Here is a 27,855-nt window from a genome sequence, read left to right as displayed (position 1 = left end):
TTATTTTATTCAGCTTATAATTCTTTATTAAATGTAGTGTTTCATCTCGATGTACTCCGATATGATTTAAATCAATTTCCTCGTCATTATAAATATCACGAATACACATCAAATAGTTTTCTAGTTGCAATTTTCTAATTTCGACTATGCGTAATGTATGCTTTACGCATGCGCGCGTTGAAAGAAATGTTTAATAAAGTAAACAAATAAATATTAAGTTTTTTTTTTTTTTTTTTTTTTTTTTTTGTAAATTTTGATACCCTTTAGATCATAATTGCTATTTATTTCATAAATTACGGTTTCATATTTTTAATTGTATAATTTCTGCATGACATCTTACCAGATTTAAATTGATGATCTATAATCCCGAAAAACCCCTAATCCGGAATCGCCGAAGTCCCGACGAGTCCGGATTAAAGACTTTGTACTGTACAATAAACTTTGATCTTAATTTTTGTAATCCTTAACCGAATAAAATCAAATTACCTTAAAATTGTTTTCTAATGAAATTAACGAAAACTTTTGACAATATTTCATTCAAATTAAACTCTTTTGAAATATAGAATTTGATTCCGTTCAGAATGAAATGTTGTTTAAAAGTTCATTCTTTTCACATACTTAGGACTCTGAAATATTGCAGAAAAAAAAATATATACATTTATACATATATTTACGACGTTATTAGAAAACGTTTACATCCGATCATGTCAAAACCCATTGATGTTAATGGTAAGTCACTGAATGTTTTACTCTCCACAAAGGGATCACCACTGCTTCAAAGCAGTGAATGGGGAAAGCCAGTTAGGGCCTCTCCTCTTACTCCCTACTTCCATGGTAGGTAAATATTTTAAAGTTACAAACTTCCAATACTATTACAATTTATATTTCTGTGAAACATGTCAGGAGTAAACATAAGTCTCCACCTTTTTCTTTTTTTGTCAAAAATTGGGCATTTATTGTGAAAGAGCGTTATGTTTTATTAAAAGTATTGTCCATTGCTAGCCACTGCTTTTTCCCATCTTTCTGTCAGCATATGCTGGATACCATGTTGGAAGAACGTTTCATCTTTCAAGGCTATCCACAAATCAAACCAATTTTTGATATCGTCATATGATGTGAAGTGCTGCTTAGACAAGCCATGCATCGTTAATCGAAACAAGTAGTAATAAGAAGGAGCAATGTCTGTTGAATACAGTGGGAGGAAAAAAATTTCTCGTTCGACATTTACCAAGTAGGTTTTAACCGGCGCCACAACATGTAGATGACTGTTGCCATGCAGGAGAATAATTTTGTCGTGTCTGGGGTAGTTAGTGGGTGCATTTTTCTTTTAATGCACGGGGTTTAGTGTCATCAGTTGTGTCGGTAGAGAGTCCCGTAATTGGTTTCGTTCGGTTTAATACATGGCACCAAGTTGATCCCACTATATACAGAACATAATGATTTTCCATGAATATTAAGCTTGGCTGTTGATGTTCAAGCATGATCAGATGATCTCCGTGATTTCTTCTTCTTGGGGTTGTGTAAAAAGTCGGAGTTCAGCGTTTCTCAGCTTCAGTTCATATGGAACCCAGTTTCCATACATTTGAGTCATTCCCAATGGTTTTTAACGATGGGAAATTGCTTATTATATTGCATGAGTATGAGTGCAAGTTTTGCTTACGTTTAGCATTGAATCTTTATCCAGTAATGCTTCCAGTTCCATGTCTTCGTACACTTTCATCCTTCCACTACGCTCTTTGCCTTTGACTTCAGATTGACTATTCGTGAACTTTTGAAACCACTCGCGACAACTTCTCACACTAAAGGCAGCCTCCCCATGTGTTTCTACAAGCAATCGTGCGTCAGCTGCAGATTTCTTCAAATTATAGAAATAGATCAAAAGTTCTCATAAATGACCTTTTTGGGCTCAAAACTCGACATTTTTGCACACGTACACGCACACACAAAACAAAACAAAACAAAAAAATTGTTGCTAATACAAAATCACACTAAAGGCAGCTTCCCCATGTGTTCAAAGGTTTTGTTGTTAGCAAATGCCCAGCCTTATGATATGACGGTTTACATCAGACAGTTTTAACCGTAACTTACTGGTGGCACCTTTTTTGGTCAAACGGCAGAGATTTATTTTTATTCCCAATACTTATGAAATTAGTCAATTTCCAGAATACTTTACTTGTTTTGATACACCTGTGGTTCGAAAAAATTAATTCTGCTGTCATTCAAGATCAGATAAAAGTATATGTCATACTTCATTGACAGAAGCATGTAAAATTAAAAGTAAGGCAAAAATAGCAGCTTAGTGAAATTTTGTATCAGTTTTAATATTTAACTAAACGTAGGTCCGACTTCTGTAGTAAAAATAAGAGAGAGAGAGAGAGAGAAAGGTGCATGGAAACTAAAAAGGTTTTAATTGAGAAGGTTCTGAAGTATAAAATGGTGGTAGCTGTTACTTATTGGTATAGAAAAAGCCAATGCATGGGATGTCAACAAAACTTAGAGAATTTCTACTAGGGATTACTACATGATATCTGAAATCATAACTGTTTAGAGCAGGGCTTCTCAAACTATTTTAAATCGCAACCCCTGATATTAAATATACAATAAAGATATAAAAATAAGTATCCTCCCGTAAATAATTTACTTCTTTGGTAAACAATATGCATATAAAAAGAAGTAGTTTTAGGATTGATTTTATTAAACGTTGGTGCGATATTTTGACACTGCTCGACATAAAACATCTTCAACATGTCTAAACGTTGAACGACATTTGGTTTTAATTAGCGTTAAATGTGAAAAAGTAGTTTCATAAAAATATATAATGCTGAATGAGAGAAGAAAATGTAATGCCATTTCAGAAATAGTGAGAAATCTAGTCCGAACTATGTTCCAGAATTCATGAAAGACTTTTGTGGAAACTCAAGTTTGAAATTTGAATCATTAGTGAGCTTTACAAATTCCTTTTGCACTTCATGTAATAGGTAATTAATCGCATTAATATCACTTAATGTAATGTCTTTAAAAATCTAATCTCGTTAGTGTCAATGTAATTTCTTTAAAAATCTTGTGAAGACAGTTTTTTAAATTCAACTCTCGAATTGAATTTTCCCGACCCCATCTGGGGTCGCGGCCCATAGTTTAAGAAACTCTGGTTTAGAGCATTCATAAACAAATGAAATTTAAATTGGAGATTAAAGACTGTTAGGGCTTAATTTCTAAAATTAGAAGTGCCGGAGCCCTATGGAAAGAAAAAAAAAATAAATAAAATAGCTAATAATTAAATAATAAATTAATATTAATTTAATTAATTAAATAATAAATTTAAATTAAGAAAAATGTAAAGAGATCAAGAGAAATATAATAAATTATTAAATTTTGAATAGTTAAATAGGGAAAAAAAGTATTGTCTTATTTTAAAAACTTGTCTTATTTGGGGCATCGTCTGGAATTACAATTCCACTTAGATGCTAAGAAGCAGCTCAGTCGATCTCTGTCTGAGTTTGAGCCCTGATTATACATATAATATACTATTCCAAGGAATGACAAGTACCAGGCTTGTTTTGCAGAGCACCAAGGAAAAAAGACGAAACGATTAAAGAACCACTAAGAAGAATAGTGAGAATTCTAGAAAGAGTATGAGGATATGGAAATAAATTTAACTGAAAAGTGTAGCTTTGAAAATAAAGAAGGAAGAGTCAAGACTTTCTGATCGCTATGTTTGTCGATATAATTCTAGTCGTCAAGCAGAAATTTTTTCTGACTACCTTTCCTGAATGCAAAGTGAAAATAAACACAAGGCTTTTCTGTACAAGTGACAGCAGTGTTCCCCTCCTTTGGTTACATACATCATTCAGAAAGTCTACAGAAGCTCTGCAGTAGGAAGTCACTAGCTTGGAACGTGCACAACCAGGGTATCACTTTTAATTCTTTGAGGGGGGAATACAAAATTTACCCGCTCTCATCAATTCATTGCGGTGACCAGACAAAGGGCAATGGAGGAAAGCACATGCGACAAAAGCCCACAAAAAATACCCCACTGGGATAATTGTCCACGCGACTAATACCCACACCGATGAAAGCGCACATTGATAAAAGCCCACACTGACAAAAACCAACACCGATATATATGCTACGTTAAAATTAATATTTTTTCCCCTTTTTTCTTCAGCTGCACAAAGCAGATTCATGAATAAAGATAAAATAAAAAGTAACTTAAATTAATAACAAATAATTGAACAATAAATTTAAGTAGCGGAACACATTTCATTTTGGGCTCCGGCTGAAAAATCATATATTTATATAGAACAGAGAGTCAGTCAAAATAATGTAATTAAAAATATATACATGTATGTGCAACTTTGTTATTATACCTGTATTTACGCGACAAATGGAAGTGCCCTCATATAAGTCCGACAAAGGGAGGTGAAAGGGAATACTGACCACACTGCTTCTTTTAATTCTACAAAAATATAAGAAGTATAAAATGTATGTAATTTTTCATCATATACAGAGAATAATTTATGAATAATTTAACACTGCAGAAAATTTTGCATATAATGAATTTAATATGGAGAATTAAAGCCAAACTTTCATTTCAACGAAAAAATAAAAGTACCGTATTCTATTATGATTAAGAAAACATTTGTGTGCGCTATCACAAATACCGTATTAATGGTGAATTAAAAGCACGGTTTCATATAGTCTAGTTAAATTTCGACTACTTGGATTTTACATAAATTAATTTCATTCCCACTTGAAATTTCATTTTTAATCATGATAATTATTACTCGTAAAATTTTTCAGGAAGTCATAGCTATTTTGGATTTCCTGAAAATGTGTGCTGTTTTTAAGTGGGCATTCGTCTTGTGGGCTTTTGTTATGCAGTTTTCTAACTAGCCGCTGGCTATTCAGGCGGAAAACCATTGCGTTCCTTTTCTTTTGCCCCCAGCTGAGTGAAAAAACAGTTAAATAGAGGAGAGCCTTGCTTAATTGCTTTATCCCCTATATCGAACCTGGTGCCAAAGAACAGCCTTAGAAGCATGGTCCACGCTCAGAAGAGAGGAAGAGAGGGGGTGGTAGGAGAGCAATTAGACTTTCGTGAGAAATAAATTAAAGAGGATTTTAGATATTTTTTATTAGTTACTAGAAAATAACAATATCTGAAATTCCGATTATAACTGAAGTTAACCCTTATCTTGCATTTTCTTTAGTCTAGTTCTTGAATAACTTTTTATCTAAGGATTTAATTATAATTTCAATTGTTTTAAAAATTTCAATAACTGGAAAACGAAAGGAATTAAATATTTCTTAACCATTTTAAAGGGATAATTCAATGTTTTTGCAGTAAAACTGCAGAGTGGAAAAATATGCTAGCTCCTGACTCGATAGTGTCTCTAACAACTTTTTGATGAACTAATTAAACATGTTTGTTAAACGCAAATGCGTTTTCAACCATATGAAAGTTAAAATAAAAAAATATGAAATCATATGAAAGTTAAACTATTCGAATAACTTTAATAACAGAGGTTTCTGAATTCAAGAACAAGAGGTGGTGGTGTGGTGTATTTAATTACGGCAAAGCACACTAGGGCTATCTGCCTATGGGGGGATGCCTTCGTGGAGGACTTTCTAAGGGAAACTGGCTCGTATACACGTTACACATGGGGAAAACCACGAAAACACCCATGCAGCCAGCCCGTTCGCGGGATTCGAACCTCAGACCGAACTACCAGCGTTCAGCGACTTTACCGCTCGGCCGCTGGTGGGCCCAAGAACAAGAGGATTTAAGAACCATGGGTACAGCGTTGTAAGAAAAGTAATCTTGCACATTAAAAGTAACTTTTATTTCAATAAAAAATGTGTTACTCGATTAACTGTAAACGCTTAAAAAAACAGTTCATTTTAATTTAATGTAATTATTTATATTAAAAAACTTTCAGTGAAGCAAATTTAAACGGCATTTAGAAACCGAATTTCACTGGAACACTTCTTTAGTGGGTTTTATGCTGTTATTACATGTTAAATATTATTTCGCCGAGATTAAGAAAAAGAATATATTAATTATTATTATTATTTAAAAGAACTATCAAATTTCGAGGTAAAATTTCACCTCGAAATGCATTGTTTTCCCTATACGAATTTCATGTTCTGATAACACAGAAATAGTGGCCACATAACTTGTAGGAGATATTTCTTATAAACCTCGTGTGATGGCCATCAAGTAAAAAAAATACTTAATTATGGAACTACGTTTTGAATAATTTTTCCCTTATTCAGTGAGTTCAAAAGTGTCTAATGTCTTGTTTTCTAGCATTTACGGGTGCGCGTTATACACAGAATATAAAAAAGATCGATTAAAAATAACTACAAAAATTAGGTTTTTGCATGTATCTGTTAATTTAAAGAAAATGACATGCCTTATGAACTTAAAAATTTTCATTATCGGATGACATGAAAAGTTTTCCATGTTCGTCTTCCGTTATATCTTCAGGCACATAATTGAATTCTGTTTTTTTTCTTCACCATCATTGTTGGTGTGATTTATAAATAAATAATCATGATCCATTCCATCTTTCACCAACACCAAACATCTTTGCTATAGCACTGTGTTTTTTCATTAGGCAGCAGCCATATTTACTGTTAAAAAGCAACACTAAATCAAATGTATTTCAGCTAAAGCATATGCGATTTAGTGAAACCTTCCTTTGGTGTCTTCAAAATCACGGCTACAAATGACTACAAAAAGAAAAAACATCTGACTCATAATTTCGTGAATTCATTCGGGTCGGAAGGGCATTCCTACCCCAAATTCTGTCCCTTTTTTTCGAAACTCTATAATAACATTCTTGTGTACACTTGCATTCAATACAACCCACTCTCTTTGCAGAATTATTTACTCTTCAAGCATTTGCCCACGCACACTTACTATTCCCCTTATCGATCCAGTGTACCATTACTCAAACGCGAGAGAATAAATAAGTAACTTCGTATATTTATTCGGTTTCTTTGTAATAAAAAGAGTTCGCGTTTTGCGGTGAATATACCCAAAAATTAATAAATGCAGTCTAAAATTATATATGCACGTTATACTCCGCAATTATTATACTCCGTTATTACTGCTGTATTTGTTTTAGAAATTCAGATTTAAATTCCCTAAAATATAAATATTGACATCAAAATAAATTCTTGATCTATCGCCCCTATAATAACTAAATATTAAATCATATCAGTGTACCACATAATAATAACGTTAAAATGATAGTAAAAATTGTATAGGTTATATCCCCTCCGCACTGACTCGTTATGCAAGAATGAATAGTTTAAAGCGGCTATCGTCCACCGTCGACTAGAAGCTGAAATCATTTATCAATTCATTCATCATTCAATGACATTCGCCAATTTTAGCAAATATCCGCGGCGGCTGCTTTCACGAGGAAGTATCAAGATAACCGCAATATGTTAATAGCATCATTAGCATTTTGTTATTTACCTTATCTACTTCAGGTTTTTAAACACTTTTTGTGTTAAATTTTCTTGCATGCTTGTTTGCTGTAAGTTTCAAATACTAGGACATTCTTTTATGTCGTGTCACTTTATTAAATGAAAATATTTTTAATTGTTGATACGTTAACTTTTGTATTTATTTTTCTAGCTATTATTTCATTCCGTTAAACTAATCGGATATTCTAGTCTCTTTATTAATACAAGTTCTTGTTAAAAATGTTTTATTATACAAATATACACTGAGTAAAACCGATTTGAACACTAAAATGTATTTAGCTAAGAATAAAATTTGAAAGCATTCTTTACTTAAATGTAGGACAAGTTCCCCAGTTCATTTCCTTTTCCTGTAATACTGCGTTCTTTTGTATATATATGCATCATGTACACTTTTTATTACCAGAATAACCTAAATATGAACTATATTGCATGCTTAAAATTTGTTAACAAGCCTTGTTTCCCTTCTAAGTACATATAATCCTGCGTTTTTTAAAAATACTTTAAAAACAGATTTAAAATTTATTTTGTGGTCTGCTATTGCACTTTTTTTTTTTTTTCAGTTGTTTAAAATATCTGAGTTCCATAATTGAGTGATTCCATTCCTTTCTCCATTTGTAAGAGTTCTCTTGCAAAACATGATATCACATCCCAAGCATGTATAATATCTTCTTCTGTCGCATGTTCGTAGCAGACACAGAAACGTAAAATGAATTTTCCATTTAATAAAGCGCCAGTCATATGCAGTTTTCCTGACGCATTAATTGACCAGAGAAGTTTTTCATTTAAACCGTTCGAAGTTTTCATACGAAAGCAAACTAATCCGAAACGAACTTCATTAACAGCATAAAAAAGATCGTCACTTCGAACAAAGCTTTCGAATAGTTTTGCAAGATGAATATGGTTTCGAATATAACCTTGCAATCTTTCTATCCCATAATTTCGAATCACAAACCATAGTTTCAATGCTCGAAATCTACGACTCAGAGGAATGCCCCAGTGACGGTAATCCATGGTTTTGTCAGAGAAATTATGTTGTAAATATAAAGGATCAATAACTAGAGCATTAGTAAATTTAAAGCGATCTTTCACCCACAGACACGAACAATCGAAATGCATTAACATCCATTTACTTGGATTGAGGCTAAACGACATAGCGTAATCTATACCTTTTAGTAGGGGTCTGAATTCGGGACATATCATCGCACTACCAACATAGGCTGCATCTATATGGAGCCAAACTCCGTATTTTTCACACACGGGTCCGATTTCATGCAATACATCGCACGAAGTGCAAGATGTCGTTCCTAAAGTAGCAGCCACATAAAAGGGATGAAATCCATCACTTATGTCTTTTGCCATCGCTTCCTGAAGAGTGTTTCCACGCAGTTGGCAAAATTCATCGACATCGAGAAGCCTTAATTTAACAAATGCTAGCATAGCCGCCTTCTCAAAACAACTGTGAGCCTCTTTAGAACAATAGGCAATTAGAGAGGACAACAAAATCTCTTTTTCTGCAGTTGGATTTTGTCGTTTTAGTGACAGAATGGCATTATGACGAGCTGCAAGTAAAGTTACTAGTGCACAGTCACTTGTAGATCCTTCTAAGCCACCACCTCCGTTACTTCCTTCTGTGTATCGTAGAAAGCTTTCAGGAAGTCCAATCATTTTCCCAATCCAATCAAGTGTAATAGTTTCTAATTCCGCACACACTGGACTGGAAGCCCAAGAGAAACCAATGCAAGCTATGCCATCAGCCAACATATCTGCTAAAATGGATGCATAAGAAGCACCAGCTGGAAAGTAGGCATGAAATCTCGGATGTAACCAATGAGTCATGCCAGGCATGATACAAATTTCGACATCTTCCATTATCTTGTCCCATTTCTCTCCTTTCATTGGTGGATCATAAGGAATTAGATTTCTCAGGTAACCTGGTTGCACATTTGGAATAACTCGTCGCTGCGATATTGAATCCCGGTAATCTGCGATGTAATCCACCATCTCACGTCCTCTTTTCCGAAATTCCTTTGAATCCATTTGAAAGAGTTTATGTTCGTCTAATGTAAAAGTTCGAAAAACTCATAAAATTCCTATCGAATAATGCACTTGCGGTAAATTCACAGATAAACAAAATATGCTTATTAAACCGTTTAACAAAACTTACGCTCAACATTATGATAGAGAACTTTAAATGGTATTGCGATAAATATATTCCTCGTAAATTCACACATTACGTGTTTAAAATGCGTGTTGCCATGTTATTTAATTCGTAAATTTGACCGACTGGTTCATTTTTCACGTTAATCCTCTTCCCTAGAAAGTCAAAAGAAAACCGTAGCTTCGCAAAATTGGAAAGCATTTTCCTTTAAATGAGCTCTAACTCACTATCATTAATTTACTGCACATTTTGGAAAATAAGCCATTTACATGTAGGTGTAGGCTTTTTTGTCCGCTTTACTTTCATCAGCTTGTTTGCCAGAGAAAGACGCATTCAGAAATTAGAATTGGTTGTTAGCAGTAATTCGATATCCAAAGACTTTCCTGTGGTTTAATTACATAGAAGTGCGGAAGACCTGTGGAAGCCATTTATCTTCTCTTCCTAACTGCTATTCCTTACATGATATTTACTTTTGTTGCTATAATTAAATATCACCTACATCCTAAAGGATAAGGCTCCTATATACCAGGCTGAATCATCAGGCATTCGCTATCCCAAGTGGGAGATTAAATGGCGGCTGTGTAGTTACGGTGCAACAATTTTTTGTGTTTTTTTTGTGTAAAATGGGCGGATGTGCAGCTATTAATTGTTCAAATCATTCACGGAAAGGTCATACATTGGTAAAATTTCCTAAAAATGAAGAAAGAAGAAAAATATGGGTAAATAATTGCCGAAGAGACAATTGGAAACCTGGTCCAAGCGCTGAAATTTGCTTAGTAAGTATAATGTTAATTACGCCTTGATTTAGAGTTTATATCTTCTCTGATGTTTATAATGTGTAAGTAAAGTGAAATTCTTGTGTACAATAACCTAAGTATCTGCTAATTTCTGTAATAATAGCTATAATTAAATTAGTCTAGGGTTAATGTACCCGTCGCCAAACATCGCCAATGTGGATGTTTTGAATGTGGAAAAGAAATTTCTCTTCTAATATAAAGCGCAAATTTTGTTTTCTTGTGCTAATTGTGGAAATTATACTAATGTAACATGAAAATCATTAGCATATTGAAATTTATTAAAAAACAAATCATAATTTGGAAAGTCAAGATAAAATCTGAATGTTTGCTAAAGATATATGTAACATTATACTATAGTTGCAATATCGTTGGAATGATATATAATTTTTTTCTTTATTTTATAATCACTATTGTTAAAAAGTTAGATGAGTTTTTTATGCACGGTGCCCACTAATGTTTCTTGGTTAAAATAACTTCCAGAATTTTGACATTGACATCTGAAGTCAATAGAATAAATTGAATAGTATGAGACAAAATATATATAATCTGACTTCAATAATTGCAAGTACCATATATTTATAATCACAGTATTATACAATTTGGCAATGGAGTAAAGATTTAGAAATGAATGCAGAACATTCAAATAAGCACAGAAAACTTGTGAAACTGCATGTGTATTTTTCAAAAATAATTGTAGTGTTTTTAATGCATGTGTAGTGTTTAATGCATGCATAACAATCAAATAAATCTGCCTATAATGATGAATTTCAAAGGCCAAGCCAAAATCCTTTCATGAATTTGATACTTCTAAAGAATGTGATCTCGTCAAATTAAATCCTCATGACATTGATAAACAGTTATTACTGATATGTGTTACAAAGCAGATTTTTATACATGATAAATAATATTTTCTGAAGCGTTATTTTGTGTTGTCATCTCTAAATAAGAAATTGCCTACAAATTCAGAAAGCTACTGAACTACGTTCTAGAGTTTTTAATAACTTTAATTGGATATGTCTGTGGGGATGTAATTTAAAAAATTGTCGTTTAAACTGGCCTTGATGCTTTTTAAAATGCATGTTGGCACTGTGCTTCGAAATTAGGCCTATGTTTTGAATGATTAGAGAATTAAAAATTAAATATTTCAATTAAAGCAATAAACATTACTACAATTATAACAAGAATCATAGTCTGCTCTAATTATAAATGTATTTATCGGCCTAGTATCTTAAAAGTTGGGTGAAGTGAACTCATATTTTCTTATCTATTGTAAGAGCACTATAGCAAGAAATATAAAGTTTTATTTTAGTTGTTTTTAATTTTATAGCAAAACACTACTTCATTTAATTTTTGGATAATGTTCTAAAGAACACTTTAAATTATAGGCAAAAAATAAATATTGGATAATTAAATTCTGCCCAAGCTTACAAGATGCTGCTGCTGATATGTTAGACATGGTTTGTTTATTGTTTCAGTTTTTTATAATACTGGGCCTAATTTAATTACCTGCATATTTATTTATTGCCTATACTTACTTACAGTTCATGCTTGCTGCCTTTGGCACAACCTCACTGTGTGAAACACTTTTCTCACATTTCTTTCGTGTGGTTTGTTTTTTGTACTTTTATTTATTTTGTATACTTTTTTTTATTACTTTATGTATTTACAGGATCATTTTGAGGAATCTCAATTTGAGTCACTATGCAAAGATAGTTAAAAACTAAGAAAAACTGCAGTACCAACACTCTTTAGCATTCCAAATCCACCACCATCTGTAACTGACAAGAGGATAAGAGAAGTAAGATGTCCTAAGCCAAATACTGAAGTGGTAAATTATTTAATATTCTCCAAAAAAATTGTTGAAAAAATCATTGTTATTACAAATATATTAATTCAGTCAACCATTGTTTAAAAAAATAATCACAGCATAACATGTTTACTATTTCTTTTTGAATTTAGGAAACTCTACCTGCTTCAAATGAAGAGTTGTTAAAAAAAAATAGAATTCCTTGAGCAACAGCTTCAAGAAAAAGATGCAAAATTGACATCATTTTTGTCCGATGAGCAAGTAGGAACCCTTGCTGTGCAGTCAAAAAGGAACTGGTCAGAAAAGTCCATTATAAAAGGACTGAAGATGCGATTTGCTTTGAGCAAACATGGATATAATTACCTCAGAAGTACTGGATATCCAGCACCATCGTACAGTACCTTGAACAGGAGGATTAGGGACATAAAAATTAATTTCGGCATTTTAGAAAATTTGTTTTTTTTCCTCAAGACAAAAGTTCATTCATTGGATGCTCTTGATAGGAACTGCTGCCTTTTAGTTGACGAAATGGAAATAGCTTCATATCAAGATTTTGATACATCGTCTAAGTCATTCATTGGAAATGTTACGTTAGGAAGCTAAGCATTACACTATTGTAATGCTTAGAGGCCTTAAAACATCATGGAAACAGATTGTTGCCAATGAATTAACAGGGCCTTCAACATCAGGTTCTGACATGAAAGATCTAATTCATAGAACTGTAGTAGCAGCTACAGAAATAGGTTTAACTGTAAGAGCCTCTGTTTCAGATATGGGAAGCAATAACAGAGCAATGTGGTCGTCATTGGATGTGTCTGTCTCTAGGAGAGATAGGAAGACAAATTACAACATTGGAGGACCTGATGTTTTCATTCACAGTATTGCAGATGTACCACATCTCATTAAAAATATGAGAAATACATTTCTTTCAAGTATTATAATATTACCAGAGGAATTTCGCCACCAGCATGCCTTGCCATCGAGGATAGTATCTTCAGTGTATGTGAAACGACTCTGGTCAAGTGAGATAGAAGCAGATGCTGCCCTGAGATCTCTACATCACTTGAACAGAGTTCATCTCTTCCCAACACACTTTTCCTCGATGAATGGGGCATCTGCTGTGCAATTGTTTTCTGTAAAAACAGCTGCTGCTATTGAAAAAGCAGGTATTTTACACCAAGTTGCAAAAGAAGCATTAACTTCTGCATGGTGGCTGAGACTTGTAGCAGAATGGTTTACAATTATGACTACAAGGCATCCAAAAAAAGGAATCACTATCAAAAATCAAGATGAGAAATTTAATATTTTATTGAAATTCATTCATGTGACTGAAACTGTTCAGTTTGGGAAAGCATGGAAGCCATTTCAAACTGGCATTATTATGAGCACATTGAGTGTTGTGAAACTCTCAAAAGAATTATTTTCCGAGGGGTTTACATTTTTCTTACCAGGCAGGTTGACACAAGATGCGCTGGAAAATGCCTTTTCACAGATTAGACGAAAGTTGGGTGCAAAGCCTACTGCTTTGCAAGCCAAGAGAGCACTGAAATTAGTGTGCCTATCACAGTTCATTTCAGATATCAATAATCCAAATTATTGTTCTGAAAGTGACCACAGCCTCTTTGATGCTTCTGAATTAGAGGTTGCTATCAGAAAGGAGGTCTTGCATCCTATCTCCAATTCTGTAGTGCCATCTACCTCTTCTGCAGTGGCAGTGAAACGTCGCTTGCCCCCAGCTGTGGAAGAAAATGATATACATTACATCGCAGGAGCCATATATAATAAGTTGTTGAAAAAAAAAAAGCATATGTGAAAATTGTAAAACAGCTATGACCATTTCAGAGGACATGCTGGAACCTGACATACCCGAGCATCGCACAATTCTTACAAAACACAGCAATAAAGGTGGACTGAAGGTCATCTCTTCAGGAATGTATCGAATATGTAGGGAAGCTGAACGAGAATTTCAAAAATGTAAAGATGTACTCCTTCGTTTACAATCAGCCATCACAAAAGAATTAGTTGAAAGAATAATTGATAAATGTACGCATGTGGCCATGCCAGAATGCTGTAATCTTAAGAAAGTAATTATTGATAATTTTTTTATTACTAGATGCAAAGGCCTTACACAGCATCTTATCAACAAAAGAGCCCATAACGTTTCATATTCATCAGCATCGGCCAATAAGAAACAGAAAGTAAAATAATTTTAGAAGGTATGTATGTTTTATATTAAATAATTTATGTGTTTTATGTAATATGTATTACTTTTTCCTAGGCTACGAGTATATAAATTTCTGTGTTTGATGTTATATATGTTACTTTCTGCTAGGCTATGAGTATATTATTATGGTATTATTTTCTTGTTTCTAATATATAGAAATATAGCATATTTTCCAGTATAAAATTTCAGTTCAGTTTTACTTAAAAGTATGGGAAAGCAGATTTGTTTCATGCATGATCTTTATAATACTGGTATGAAATGAATGAATTTTAATCTGTAAACAATTTTTTGTTAATATTGAAATGTGTTTCCTTGGGTACATTTTTAGGCACTTGTGGATCATGTCAGACAACATGCAATAGAAAAAAGATGTCCGTGTGCATAAATTTTTCATTGTGTTACTTCATTTTATCTAAATTTCAAGGATAATTCTTTTCATTTTTATATGGCATGTTATTAGTATAAAGGCTAGTGAAAATAAATTGGTATGTGTATCTGTTTTTGAAGTGTAATGCTTAAATAAAAAGATGGTGTGTGTTTCTTCATTTAAATAAAATTTCAAAGATAGTATTTTTCAGCGTTGTACTGTTTGTTATTTCTCAATGTAAAGGGTAACAAGGGGAAAAAAACTGGTATGGTACATCTGTTTTTTAAGCATGATAATTTTATTTATTTCTTTAGTGATGCATATATATATAGAGAGAGAGAAGGTATTTGGTCCAACTGAAGTTATAATAAATCTAATTTTACTAGATCTCTCCCTCCCCTCAGGTGTAGAAAATTTTCAAATGCAGAAAGTTTATTTGCAGAATTAATTCATCTCTGATAAACTTATTATCATTAATTTTTTATATACCATGTTATTAAGTTACACGTATGACTACTGTGTAATAAACTTGTATTTAGGGCAAAAAATTAACTGTTTTGCAGCTGGTGACTAATATCATATGCTTCTAAGAATATTACTTTAACTTTTTTCATAACTTTTGTATTTCAGGAACATGAAACTGTTATTTTGATATACTTAAATAATAAAAGTGTGTATCTGAATCAATTAATGGATACAAATATTTTACAGTTATTTTTAGAAGATATTTGCCATATCGCTTCTAATAATTCATAAAGTATATTAAAATATAGGTAAATAATTTGGTGCAGAATTCAAATTTAGGGTTTGAAATATAGTGAATCATGAGACTAAATGATTTTTATTGTCATGATTTGCCTGGGCTTAAGAATGTACTTTTCGCCCGGTGGAAATTGTCATCAAACTGTCCTGAACAGGCTTTTTGTTGATAATAACTTCCAGGCTTATCAGTACCTCCTTTTGAGTGGAGGGTATACAAATATAGTACCCAATTTAAATTACATTGTGATTGTAATAATATTGTGGTATTAAATAAGTGATTATAATTACAATTTAGATAATTGCTTTGTAATTATATTACATTGTATCTGTGAACTCTTAATTTCATTACTTTATGCAATTATGTTGTAAGTGCATAATCTAATTGCAATAATATAATCTATTCACAATTACAAAATAATTATAAATGCAGTTACATCTTAAATAGAGGCCATTTTAATACTTTTAAATTTTTGCAAGATAACTTCCCATTAAGGTTCATTTGGAGGAAACTATGCAAATACTAAAAAAGAAGTTATGTTAAATTTACATATTTTGTACAGTAGTTTCTTGTTATAATGCTGTTCAATATATCTTCAATACTTTTGTAAATTTAACGACATTCTTTGCAATTACTGTGGGGCTTTAAAAAGAAGTTTCTTAGTTATGCTTTCTAATAAGAATGTGTTAAAAATTAAGTATTATGTATAATAACTAACAATTAAAAAAACTTGACTGCATGAAAATGCTGTTGCTGTGTAAAATAAAAAATAAGCTTTCTTTTATGCTTTGAAATGAATTACATGTGGTTAAGTCGTCCTTTTACAATTTAAGAATGTGGTTAACACACATTCTTAAATTGGACAGGTTTTATCTAAATTATTAGTATAAAATATATAAACTATGAATTATTTTGTAACATAACTCAAATTACAAAATTCATTCTATATACGTTCAAATTTATTATCTTTTATGGAATAACTGTTTTTTAATTTAGGTAAAAATTGGATTTTTAGAAGTATTACAAATACAATGCAACACAAAGGTGATCTGATTGGAGAGGAAGGACTTTTTATTACGGTTTCTAGTTCGTATTTATATTACATTTGGTGAAAGTCATCCAAAACACAGAATGCTGTACTTTCTTCTTCCATATATGTTATGAAATATTTCACACATTTAAAAGAAAGTGTTTCTTCAGAGTCTTGCACAATTATTTCCATATACCTCAGACTAAAATGACAACATATTCTTAAGTTATTTTTTTAGTATGAATTTACAGTGTTTTTATGGAAATTTTTGTTAAAGTGTCATTAAGATAAATTTATTTGCATACTCTACGCTTTAACTATTTCCCCATTTGACACTATTGAAAGTTTTTATTCATATCTTATTTATTTTAGTCTGCTAACGAAACTGAAACATCTAAAGAATAAGTTATTTTGAATATGTTTACAAAATATACGCGAAATTTTTATTTAAGTGAAAACGTCTATATACTATTCGAGAATTAATTAATTATCCGAAAAGTTTATGTGCGCTGAATGCCGCGCGTCTATAAAATAAATCTTTAAAAAAATAACAGCAGACATTCAGCCAGCGTGTGCGATAAACGCGCCAAAATTGGTAGCGCGTTCCCTACCTCGCCAAGAGAGAAAAGTTGGCGATTCAGCCTGGTTTAGAGGAGCCTTACTAAAGGAGCCAACTGTCGACCAAGGTTATTCTCCGAACAATAGACAAAAATTCTATCATTATAAAGTTCAGCTGCGCCCTCATCGGATTTCTTGGAAACTATGAAGTTTCAGAAAAATCTTTAGAGCGGCTTACATACAGTGCCGGAGAATGTAAACACATGTTTCGCATTGAAACGATAATTCTTCGGGAAGAAAATTTTTCGTAATAATTTCTTGTACCAAAGATATTGCAGAACTAGCCTACAGAAGTATGTAACGTCTCATAATAGTATTTGTAAGATACCACATGTAATATAATATTATTATCGAAATACTGTTTTTCGAAATGTAATAAAACATCAGGGGTTAAGTTGGTCTTCAAAATTTTTCGTCAGTTTTATAATAACCTGGCTGACAAATGTAAATCCTGAACACATTTTTTTTCTTTTATGGATAAAAGTTATGTTCTAGAATTTATGATATTCATTTTTCGAATTTTTTCTGTGTGTTGGAATTGGGAGTTAATTTGACGTCTTAACTGATTTCAGTAAAATCAAAATTTTTTAAATTGATCTAAACGTTTAACAGTTTTATTTAAAATTTACTTTTTTTCTTGTCTTCACACAAAATAAATCTAAAAGTTTTTTGCAGTAAATCCATAGTCATAATCATCTCCTAATAACTTTCAATTAAATTTCAATTATTAGCTTTTTGCTTCAAGGTTTATTTGTGTAAATAGTTTTTTCTAGTAACAAGTCGTAAAAAAGAGTAATTTATTGACATTTTTGGACATACCTGAACAGCACATTTAAGGGAAGTTTCTTCGCTGGTAGAGCCCGGCCAAATCGACGTCCGATTGCTCGATAATCTAATTACTTTATTATTGTAACTACGGTACATACGTATGGATATGAATGTATGTAATCTCTGTTCCGTTCGAAGATTTCTTATGGTATTCTAATCTTGCAATTTTTGTCCTCTACCCGTTGTGTCACTATTTCTTGAATTTGGCGACATATTTCATTCATTTCATGAACCTACCCCATCCTTCCTGTCAGTAAAAAAGTGGCTGAAAAAAATCTGGTAGGTGCTGTTGTTTACTGTTTACTTTAAGGCCTTCATGAAGGTTTATTGGGAGCACCTTATTATAAACTAAACTTCCAGTTCATTCTAGTTAGAGTTTCTCATTTTATATTTAGTCTTACAAATATTGTATTGTGCTGCATATGGCCACTCAGGCAATACAGTGGTTTGTGACACTGATTGCCATACCAATGAGATTGGGTTCAAATCCCAGAGAAGGCATGAATGTTTGTTAGTGTCTGTGTGGCAAGGGGGCACTCAAAATACACAACTAGCTGAAAAACGTATTGAGTGGTTGATGGTAGGGAAAGAGGGACTTGAGATCTTCGGACCACCCAAGGAGTGTTCTGCCTCAAAATTGGGCTGGCACTACATAATTTGTGCAGTAGGACTATTCCCGTTAGAACCTGTGGTAAAATTCTGGTGTCTCATCCACTTATACAAGTGAAATGTAAGGGAAAATAAGAAGAAAACAAATTAACATGAAAATTTAAATGAAATTCTACAATGGCCAGACAGCCCAGGATGGGCCCTTGCCTTCCTCAGAATCGAATTTGAAGCTCTTTTATCCCTGGCCATGGACATCCACTTGATTATTTTTAAAATTCTTAAGTCTGTTTCCAAACAGTTGAGCCACCTAAGTTTAGGTCTCCCTATTTTTCGGGTGCCGAATGGTTTGGCCGAGAAGATCTTTTTAGTTACTCGATTTTCATGCATTCTGCACAGGTGTCCTGCCCATTTGATTCTCTGAATCCTTATATATTTTATTAAAGGATTTATAGAGTTCAGAGTTAGTTCTTCTTCTCCAGATATTGTTATATTTTATGCCACCAAAAATACTTCTAAAAATTTTTCTTTCAAAGACAGAAATTATACTTTTAGTTTAAATGAAATTGGATGTCTTAAATAAAATGAACAAAAGTATTAATAAAATTGTCATTGGTTTAGGTATTAAACAAAATGAGTTGTTGTTAAATCCCTTTTTCCATAAATCTCGACATTTTCTGTAACTTGACCTCTTAGCCCACATTATGTCGAGTCTGCAGGGCTATATTGTATGACATGCATGACCAAACTGTGGCTCACGAGTTGTATGTGGCTTCTTATGATAAAATATCTTTGTTATAAAGAATAACTATTTTTAATGTTAAATAGCAGTTTAAACTAGATATCGCAGTATCAAAGCACACTTTTCATTAAAAAAAAAAAAAAAAAAATTAAATTTTTTAAAATTATATTTTTCATATATTTATTAAATTATATTATATTTTGAAATGTGTTAGTAATGAACAAAGGAATGTAATTGCTTTTTGGCTGTTCTCTGTCCTGGCAGTGCTATTCTTAGAATTCAAAGAAGAACAAAATTCAAAGAAGAGGAAGATAAAAAGACAAGCAGACTGTGTTAATATTATAGTTTAAAGCGTATTATATGGCCTTATCAATATATTTGCATATTGGTATAATTTACATTGAGAACCAAGCAAAATCTATTCTACAATCTTAATTTTATTTACTGAATTAATTAAATAATATAAGTTTAGATTTGATCAGATATTTAGTCTTCTGTTAGCTGTGAGTAAAAAGTCAAATAATTGTAAACACTCTAAAGGTGTTATTGTTTTCGCTACACCCAGAGCTTAAATTACAGTGGAGCCCACTGAATCTTGGTTCTGGTGCTTCTCACTTTTTTGAGATAAATCATAATTTTAGCTGGAGCAGTCTAAATAAGAGGCCCCAGCACTTCTTTTATGAAACAATTTCAGCAAAAAATTCTTTTGCCCCTGTAAAATTTTATTTTAGTAATAAGTAAGCTTGAAAAATAATTTCTAAGATTGTTTAAAAATCCTTTCTTTTGATGCATGTGTTTTCTTACCCAAGAAGCCAAGAATAGAGGTTGAGCTTTTTACTTAATGAAGAGGTCCTACCCTTTTGTCAAAACTTCATTCTCTAAGAAGTGCAATGAATTTATGTGAGTTTGTTTGAGAATGGATAAATTTTTCATTCCCGAAAGTACTTGAAACGATCAGCCTGTCTATGTTATTGTGCCACTAATTTGGTATCGTTGGTTTCAACTACTCACGATTTACAATACCGCGAGAAAAGACAACCATTGTTTATATTACCACTCCAAGTTACATCTTAATGAAACAAAATAAACAGCTGAAATGCATCTAGTGCTAGTGACTTCCCTTGAAAAACAGCATCTACATACTTTTTGGAACAATGTAATAACCAAATATGGGAGGACAACTAGAATTACATTGACAGGGGGTCGTGGGCGGAAAGTGTTGAACTTGCCTTTCTTTGTTTTCATACTTCCAATGCTTTGTTAAAATTTCCTTCCATATTTTCATACTGTTTCTAGCATTCTGTCTAATCTCATTAGTGACACTTTCACCATTTTAATTTTCTTCTTTGGTGCACTAGAAAAAGAATTATCTTTGTTTCCGTCATTCTCTGAAATAGTACATTATTTTTTATATTCAGGGTTTAAATTCACTTGGAACTCTAAATAAGCTGAAATCCATTATTTTATTTTATTACTTAACTATTTGTCATTAATTCAAAAATTAATTAAATTTTTAACTAAGATGAAATCCTTTATTTTATTATTTAACTATTTGTTATTAATTCAAAAATCAATTAAATTTTTAACTGTCGCATCACATTTAATTTAATTTAAATGAATTAATTATTTTAGTAGTTGCACAAATGTTTATTCAAGTTCAGTTGCATAAGTCAGTAAATTAAATTTTTTTAATTATGTCAAATATACTGTTAACAAAGCGAAGTAAAGATTCAGCTATCAAGAAATACATTTATGGTTTTCTAGTCATTTAGATTTTTGAGCAACTATAGATTAATTAAATTTGAAAGGTAATTTCTGCCTTAATAAAGAGTGTCCAGTAAAGAAAAATTTTAAATTGCTTGCTATGTATTATTTACGTATGTCATAAGCTTTGTTAATTATTTGATTTTAAAAAAATTCAGAATACATTTTACTGTTCTTAGTTATGTAACTATCAATGTACAATTTTTAGAAAATCTAGCTGTGGCTCTTAATATCTCAAAATTCGACCATTTAACTCCAGTTGACATGAAGTTTGGTACTCTTTGGTGTATTGTATCTATACACACAGTTCATGTATATATTTATATACAACGTAATTAATGTTCTTGCCTTTTTTGATATTGCATTTCGTGAAGAGGAAGTGAAGGAGACGAAGAGAGAAAAATGAGTGATTTGCATTCCAGAAAATTGATGGAAGATTAGTGTAATTACAAACCTGCACTAATACAGGCGTAATACACACAGCAACAATAGCAGCTCATCCAGTGTCAAACAAAAATGAATTTGCAGTTGTTTGCTGTATGACTTTAAGGTGGGTATGTCAGTTGCCACTGCAGGTCATCGAATACATCAGTCGTTTAACGAGAATGCCATGAATGAACTCACTACCAGGCATTGATTCTAGAAGATTTGAGTCTTTGTGATAAACCCTGCAGTCAGCACAGGTGCTGGGTGACAACATCTTGAAGACAGCCATAGAGGAGGACAGCAGTCAAATGTGGGGTGAACTTATTGAGCACTTCCAAGGGAACAATGAGACTTTACTTGCACTGCATTGTGAAATGGGCACACACATTGTCGGCAGCCAACAAAGAAAAATAAGTGACAGACTGTTTGTCATTGTTTTGTTTGCACCATAACACATTCATATTTCATTGAGTTCTCATGAATGATGTAAAGTGGATCCAGCATGACACTTCCAAGCATACCAAACATTACCTTCATATCTCATGACCACCTCTGCACAAGATCGTGTTGTGTCTGGTGAACTAGTTGCCAGGTGGTATGTCATAAGCTAGCAGCGGCAGCAATACAAACCAAAACGTCTAGAGAAAACCGCCAATTGGAGAAAAAGTAACCGGGGAGGGGGGTTGCTACACTTGCCATGGTCATGGTCATAGTCATGAGGTAAAATGGTGGAGGGGAAATGAACCTTTAGTGTCTGTTCTAAAATTGCTGCCTCAGTGTGTAATCATTGTTGTGTCAGTTTCTAAATGTTAGTTGAATGTAAAATAGAATTCTAGAACTGTAAGCAGAAGAATGTCATATGTTACAATCTTAAAAGACTGAAGACATGCCTTGAAAAAATTAAAGTATTTTTAATAAGATTTGTGAAATAAAATATTGAAACCGAGCAATTATTAAATTTCTGCCTTTTTTTTAAAAAAACATTAAGCAAGCATTTGTAATAGATCATCTTTTATTAGAATCTTTGATTTGATTATAAAGATTAATAAAATTTCTTTTATTAATTAAAGATTAATAGAATTGTATTAATAAAAGTTTATATACTTATACAGTAAAAAGTCCATAATCCGTCGGGACTTCGGCAATTCTGGATTAGAGGTTTTTCCGAATTATAGATCATCAATTTAAATCTGGTAAGATGGCATGCAGAAATTATACAATTAAAAATGTGAAACCGTAATTTATGAAATAAAGAGCAATTATGATTTAAAGAGTATCAAAATTTACACACACACACACACACACAAAAAAAAAAAAAAAAAAAAAAAGAAGCTTAATATTTATTTGTTTACTTTATTAAATATTTCTTTTAGTGTAAGTTATTTAAGTTGCTTCGTTTTTTGTGGTAATACTTTCTCTTTAATTCTTTCTTCTATAAACAGACATAATTTCTTGTTCAGTTACAAAGTTCCATTGTTCAAATTCTGTAATTGCTGTGTTGAGAATATTGACTAACTTGTCAATCGAAATTTTTTCGTTTTCAATAACAATAACATTCAATAACATTTTGTTTTCATTCTCTGTCACTTTCTACACTATCGGAAGCGTACATGTGTAAACACTTTACTGGCTTTACACGCATGCATAGCAGATGCACGCATCAAACGTGCATGCGTAAATGCATTACACGCATGCATAAGTTTGCAGCTTTGAGGTTCGGATTATAGATCATTCCGGATAATGGACGTCCGGATTACGGACTTTGTACTGTAATTGTATTAATAAAAGTTTATATATACCGTTAATACAATTACAGTACAAAGTAAAAGATTATACTTTGTACTGTAATTGTATTAACAGTTATTAAATTATGTATTAATAAAAGTTTATATACAATTATTAAATTATATACAGCTATTATATACAGTTAATTAAAGATTAATAAAAGTGTATCAGTTGATTTCTTTTCCAGCAGCACTGAAATTGCTTCCAGCAACAGATTCTTCATGAAATGTTTTGAGCAAATTTAATTAGTTTTTTTTTTTTTTTTTTTTTCATAATAAATTCTGATTTAATAGAAAATTAAAATCTTACCCTGGGAGAGTAAAGGCTAATTCCTGAGCTCAATCTTATCAAAATAATCTTCATCAGTCTGTAAATTTGAAGAATTAAAAGTGTTTTAATTTTTTACAGCTTGATGAAAAACAAAAAATTGTGACCATTTGAGATGATCTTAGCACTCACATGCAGTGTTCTCCTTAATATCTTATAAAACTTTAGATTTTATTAAGTTTTAAAATGTAATATGATTAAAACTTCATTGCAGATATGGCTGAAATAGAAAATGCTGTGAAGTCTGTCATTTCTACACCTAATGAAGATAATAATTGCACAGAAAGTAGTAATGAAGAACTTGTGGAAACCAAAGAAGAGGAACATGATCCATATTCATATACAAAATTAAATGATTTTACTTCAGAAATATTTAAAATTGAGCTTTTAAATTTGCCTAATTATGTTGGCTATGGTGTAAGTTTTCTATTTTGAACCTGCATGTTTTCAAATTGTCTCATTTTAATCCTTTAGATATATCATTTTGATAATGTAGATTTTAAAGCTTATCTATTAAATTTATGCAGTTACAGAAATGTGATAATATTAGTCCTAAAATAGCTACAGTAAGTAGTCATAGGCAAATGCGGTATGCATGAGTTAACTCTGTTGAAGATGAGAATTTATCTGTCATATTTAAATTTCATATTTGTTCAGATTTCTTGTTGTACGCTTGTCTAGATGCTTTACCCTTTTTAATCCTTATTTTTTTCATTTATTATTATTTTTAAAAATCTTTTGGTAATGTGATAAAGGTGAAAAACATTTTGTACTGAATCTTGCAAAAAATTATCTAGATGTTAAAGCAAATTATTTGGTTTTATGTTGTTTCAGTTTTAATATTTCAGAAAATATTTATGCATTGATATAAGAATGGAAAACTTCTGATGACATTTTAAGACTGTATGGAATACTTATTTTTTCATTTATTATTATTTTTTTAAAAATCTTTTGGTAACTTGATAAGGGTGAAAAACATTTTCTAATGAATTTTGCAAAAAATTAACAGATGTTAAAGCAAATTATTTAGTTTTAGGTTGTTTCAGTTTTAATATTTTTAGGAAATATTCCTGCTTGGGTATAGGTATGAAAAACTTTTGATGACATTTTAAGACTTATGCTATTACTTTAATAAATGCAGTATAGATATCTGAGATATTTATCAAAAGCAAATTAATGCTTATTTCTAAGAAAAGTTTATTCTACTGTTATATCTAGTAACCAAATGCCCCAAACATAATATCTGAAGCAAATGCTAGATATTAAGTATAAAAAAATTTGAGCCACATGATAAAAATTTTTAACATTATCATGTCTTAAGGTAAAATATCAAAATGGTGATGAGCTGATAGAGTAAGTTATAAGAATAACGGATATTACGTGATCATTCAAAGCATTTTAGCTATACATGCTATATAGCACAATTTTTAGCAAAGCTTCTTTGTATGGTATATAATTAGCATCTGTGTTAATGGGCAGGACCATTTGTATGTAGGGGTGAGGGAATGGGTACCTAAATTTGTGAATCCTGAAGTCCTTTTGAGAAATTAATGATAGGGGAAAAGACAGACAAAATCATCTGATTTCATCTTCAGAGTGCTGTTGATCATAACTGGGTTGGTCGTTGTATGGTTTATTTTTTTGTAACTGAATATTTCATTTCATTAGTACTAGTTTTGATGTAATGATGTTGTGAAGAGTATACAGTGGCTCCCAAAAGTGTTCGAACACTTACGATTTTCGTTGAAACAGGGCTCTATCCATTAATCAAAAGTAAACTTTCTGAATGAGATTTTAAAATAAGATCTATAATCTATTCATAAGAAAATTACATGAAATATTTTTAAAATATAGAGAAACTTTATTTTTAAGAAATTAATATTCAAACAATGACAAACATCTTATCTCACAAAAGTCTTCGTACACTTCAAAAAAAATCTTGACGTATTAGTAAATATTTTCATTTTTCATTAAATTAATATTTAGTAGGATATCCTTTAGCATCCACAACAACTTTTAAACGTCTGGGAATAGATTTTAGTAGTTTTTTTTGTAATTTCTGTATCAATGTTCATTCATTCTTCCATCATGACTGTTTTGAATTTGCTTTTCGTTTTGATGTCGTGCTTTTGTACTCCAGTTCTCTCTAAATGTGTTCTATGGGGTTTAAATCTAATGACTGAGGTGGTGTTTTCAAAACCTGTGGACTATTACCGAGACACCACAGGTGAACGTTGAGACCCAAATGCTTAGGATCGTTATCATGATTAAAAGGAAAGTTGTTTCCAATACCCAAATTTTGGCTGATAATTTTAAATTGTCTCTTAAAATATTTAAATAAAGAGAATGATTCATTATGCCATCAGTAAATACCAAATTACCTAGTCCTGATGCTGCCATGCACCCCCACACAAAAGAACACCTCCACTGCCATGCTTAACTGTTCCAACTAAGTTCTTAGAATGAAGTTCCTTATTTTTTCCATACAGTTATTCGACCATAAGAACCAAAAATGTTAAATTTGCTTTCGTCAGCAAATAGGACATTATTCCAGTACATTTCGGGTGTATTTATCATTGATTTTGCGAATGAAAGCCTAAGCTTTCTGTTTTTCTCACTAACAAAAAAATTTTTACGGGCAGAATGCCCATGTAATCCAGCTTCTCTGAGAACTCGTCGAACAGTTTCAGGTGAAATTGAAGTAGAAAACTTTGCATTAAATTCTGCAGAAACTTTTACAGCACTCAAACGTGGGTTTTTCACAAATTTTGTAATAATAAATCTCTTGTCACGTTTAGTTAACTTTCTTGGTCGACCTTTTCTTACCTTGTTTTCAATCCAATTTTCTTCTTTAAAGCATTTTATCACATACTGCACTGTAGAATGAGATAAATTAACTTATTTAGCGATATTTTGAATTGATTTGCCACTACTATGGTGAAAAATTATCAATTTTATAATGCTGTTTGTAATTTCTTTACTACTGCAACCCATTTTTCAATAATAAATAGAATATTATGAAGTAAACAATAAAAAATTAAAGCAAACGATTTTTTAAATTCCACCACAATGCAAAAATTAAAAAAAAGCGGCAAATGGTATTTCTAATTTTGATTTTATCCAAAAATAATGTTTGTCATTTTATTATTAATTTCTTAAAAATAAAGTTGCGCTATAGTTTAAAAATATGTCATGTAATTTTGTTACGAATAGATTATAGATCTTGGTACAGTACAAAGTCCGTAATCTGGACTCATCGGGACTTCGACGATTCCGGATTAAGGGTTTTTCCGGATTATAGATCATCAATTTAAATCTGGTAAGATGGCATGCAGAAATTATACAGTTAAAAATATGAAACTGTAATTTATGAAATAAAGAGCAATTATGATCTAAGGGGTATAAAAAAAAGCTTAATATTTATTTGTTTACTTTATTAAACATTTCTTTCAATGTAAGTTGTTTAAGTTGCTTCGTTTTTGTGCTAAATACGCATGCGTAAACATTAGACGCGCATGCATAAAGCATAAAAAAACATTTGTGGCTTTGAGGTCTGGATTATAGATCATTCCGAATAATGGATGTCCGTATTACAGACTTTGTACTGTATTAAAATCTCATTCAGAAATTTTACTTTTAATTAATGGATAGAGCCCTATTTCAATGAAAATCATAAGTGTACAAACACTTTTGGGAGCCACTGTGTATATAAATTAGCATGATATTTTTATGCCATTATGCAACTTAATCTTTTAATAACTCTAATGGCATTATTTGCATCATTTTATTTGTATACATTTTCTTGGCTGTATTTATACTTCTTTTCTTTACTTGCATCGCAGTTATCATTTTTAATCAAAATCATTTCTCGTATTAGCATGAGATATTAAGTTGAATGACTAAACATTTTTGTTTAAAAAAAGTTTCATGTATTTTTATAACACCGGTTTAATCATAATATTCTAGATAATGTTCAGAGGGTGTTTACACATTTTAAAAATGATTTTGGGGCAGTTTACTAAGTGTTTAAAATGTAAAGAGTATTTTTTAAATGTTCTATCTGATAGCCTTTTTTCTGGACTATAAGTCTGCATCAAGATTTCATTGATGCAGAAGAGC

The 27,855-nt window shown here is 31.6% G+C and overlaps 1 protein-coding gene and 1 pseudogene across 1 annotated transcript in view; one reads left to right on the top strand and one right to left on the bottom strand.

Moving 5' to 3' along the window:
• Positions 1 to 7,759: 7,759 nt before the first annotated feature.
• On the bottom strand, positions 7,760 to 9,730 carry LOC146999573 (tyrosine decarboxylase pseudogene; annotated as a pseudogene).
• Positions 9,731 to 17,293: 7,563 nt separating this feature from the next.
• Positions 17,294 to 27,855, top strand: part of LOC118193556 (tRNA (uracil-5-)-methyltransferase homolog A) — a 52,532-nt gene continuing 41,970 nt past the window's right edge. Inside the window, exons 1-2 of the mRNA XM_085808176.1 lie at positions 17,294 to 17,551; positions 23,951 to 24,153. Of these exons, the coding sequence (XP_085664302.1) occupies positions 23,953 to 24,153 (201 nt within the window). The 5' untranslated portion in view covers positions 17,294 to 17,551; positions 23,951 to 23,952. The remainder of the gene's footprint in view (positions 17,552 to 23,950; positions 24,154 to 27,855) is intronic.

This window comes from Stegodyphus dumicola, chromosome 1 (assembly GCF_044657685.1).
Source record: "Stegodyphus dumicola isolate Sdum_Otavi_A_Nest chromosome 1, ASM4465768v1".
Taxonomy (NCBI): domain Eukaryota; kingdom Metazoa; phylum Arthropoda; class Arachnida; order Araneae; family Eresidae; genus Stegodyphus; species Stegodyphus dumicola.
The sequence above is the reverse complement of the archived record's forward strand: the minus strand, read 5'-3'. Positions and strand labels throughout refer to the sequence as shown.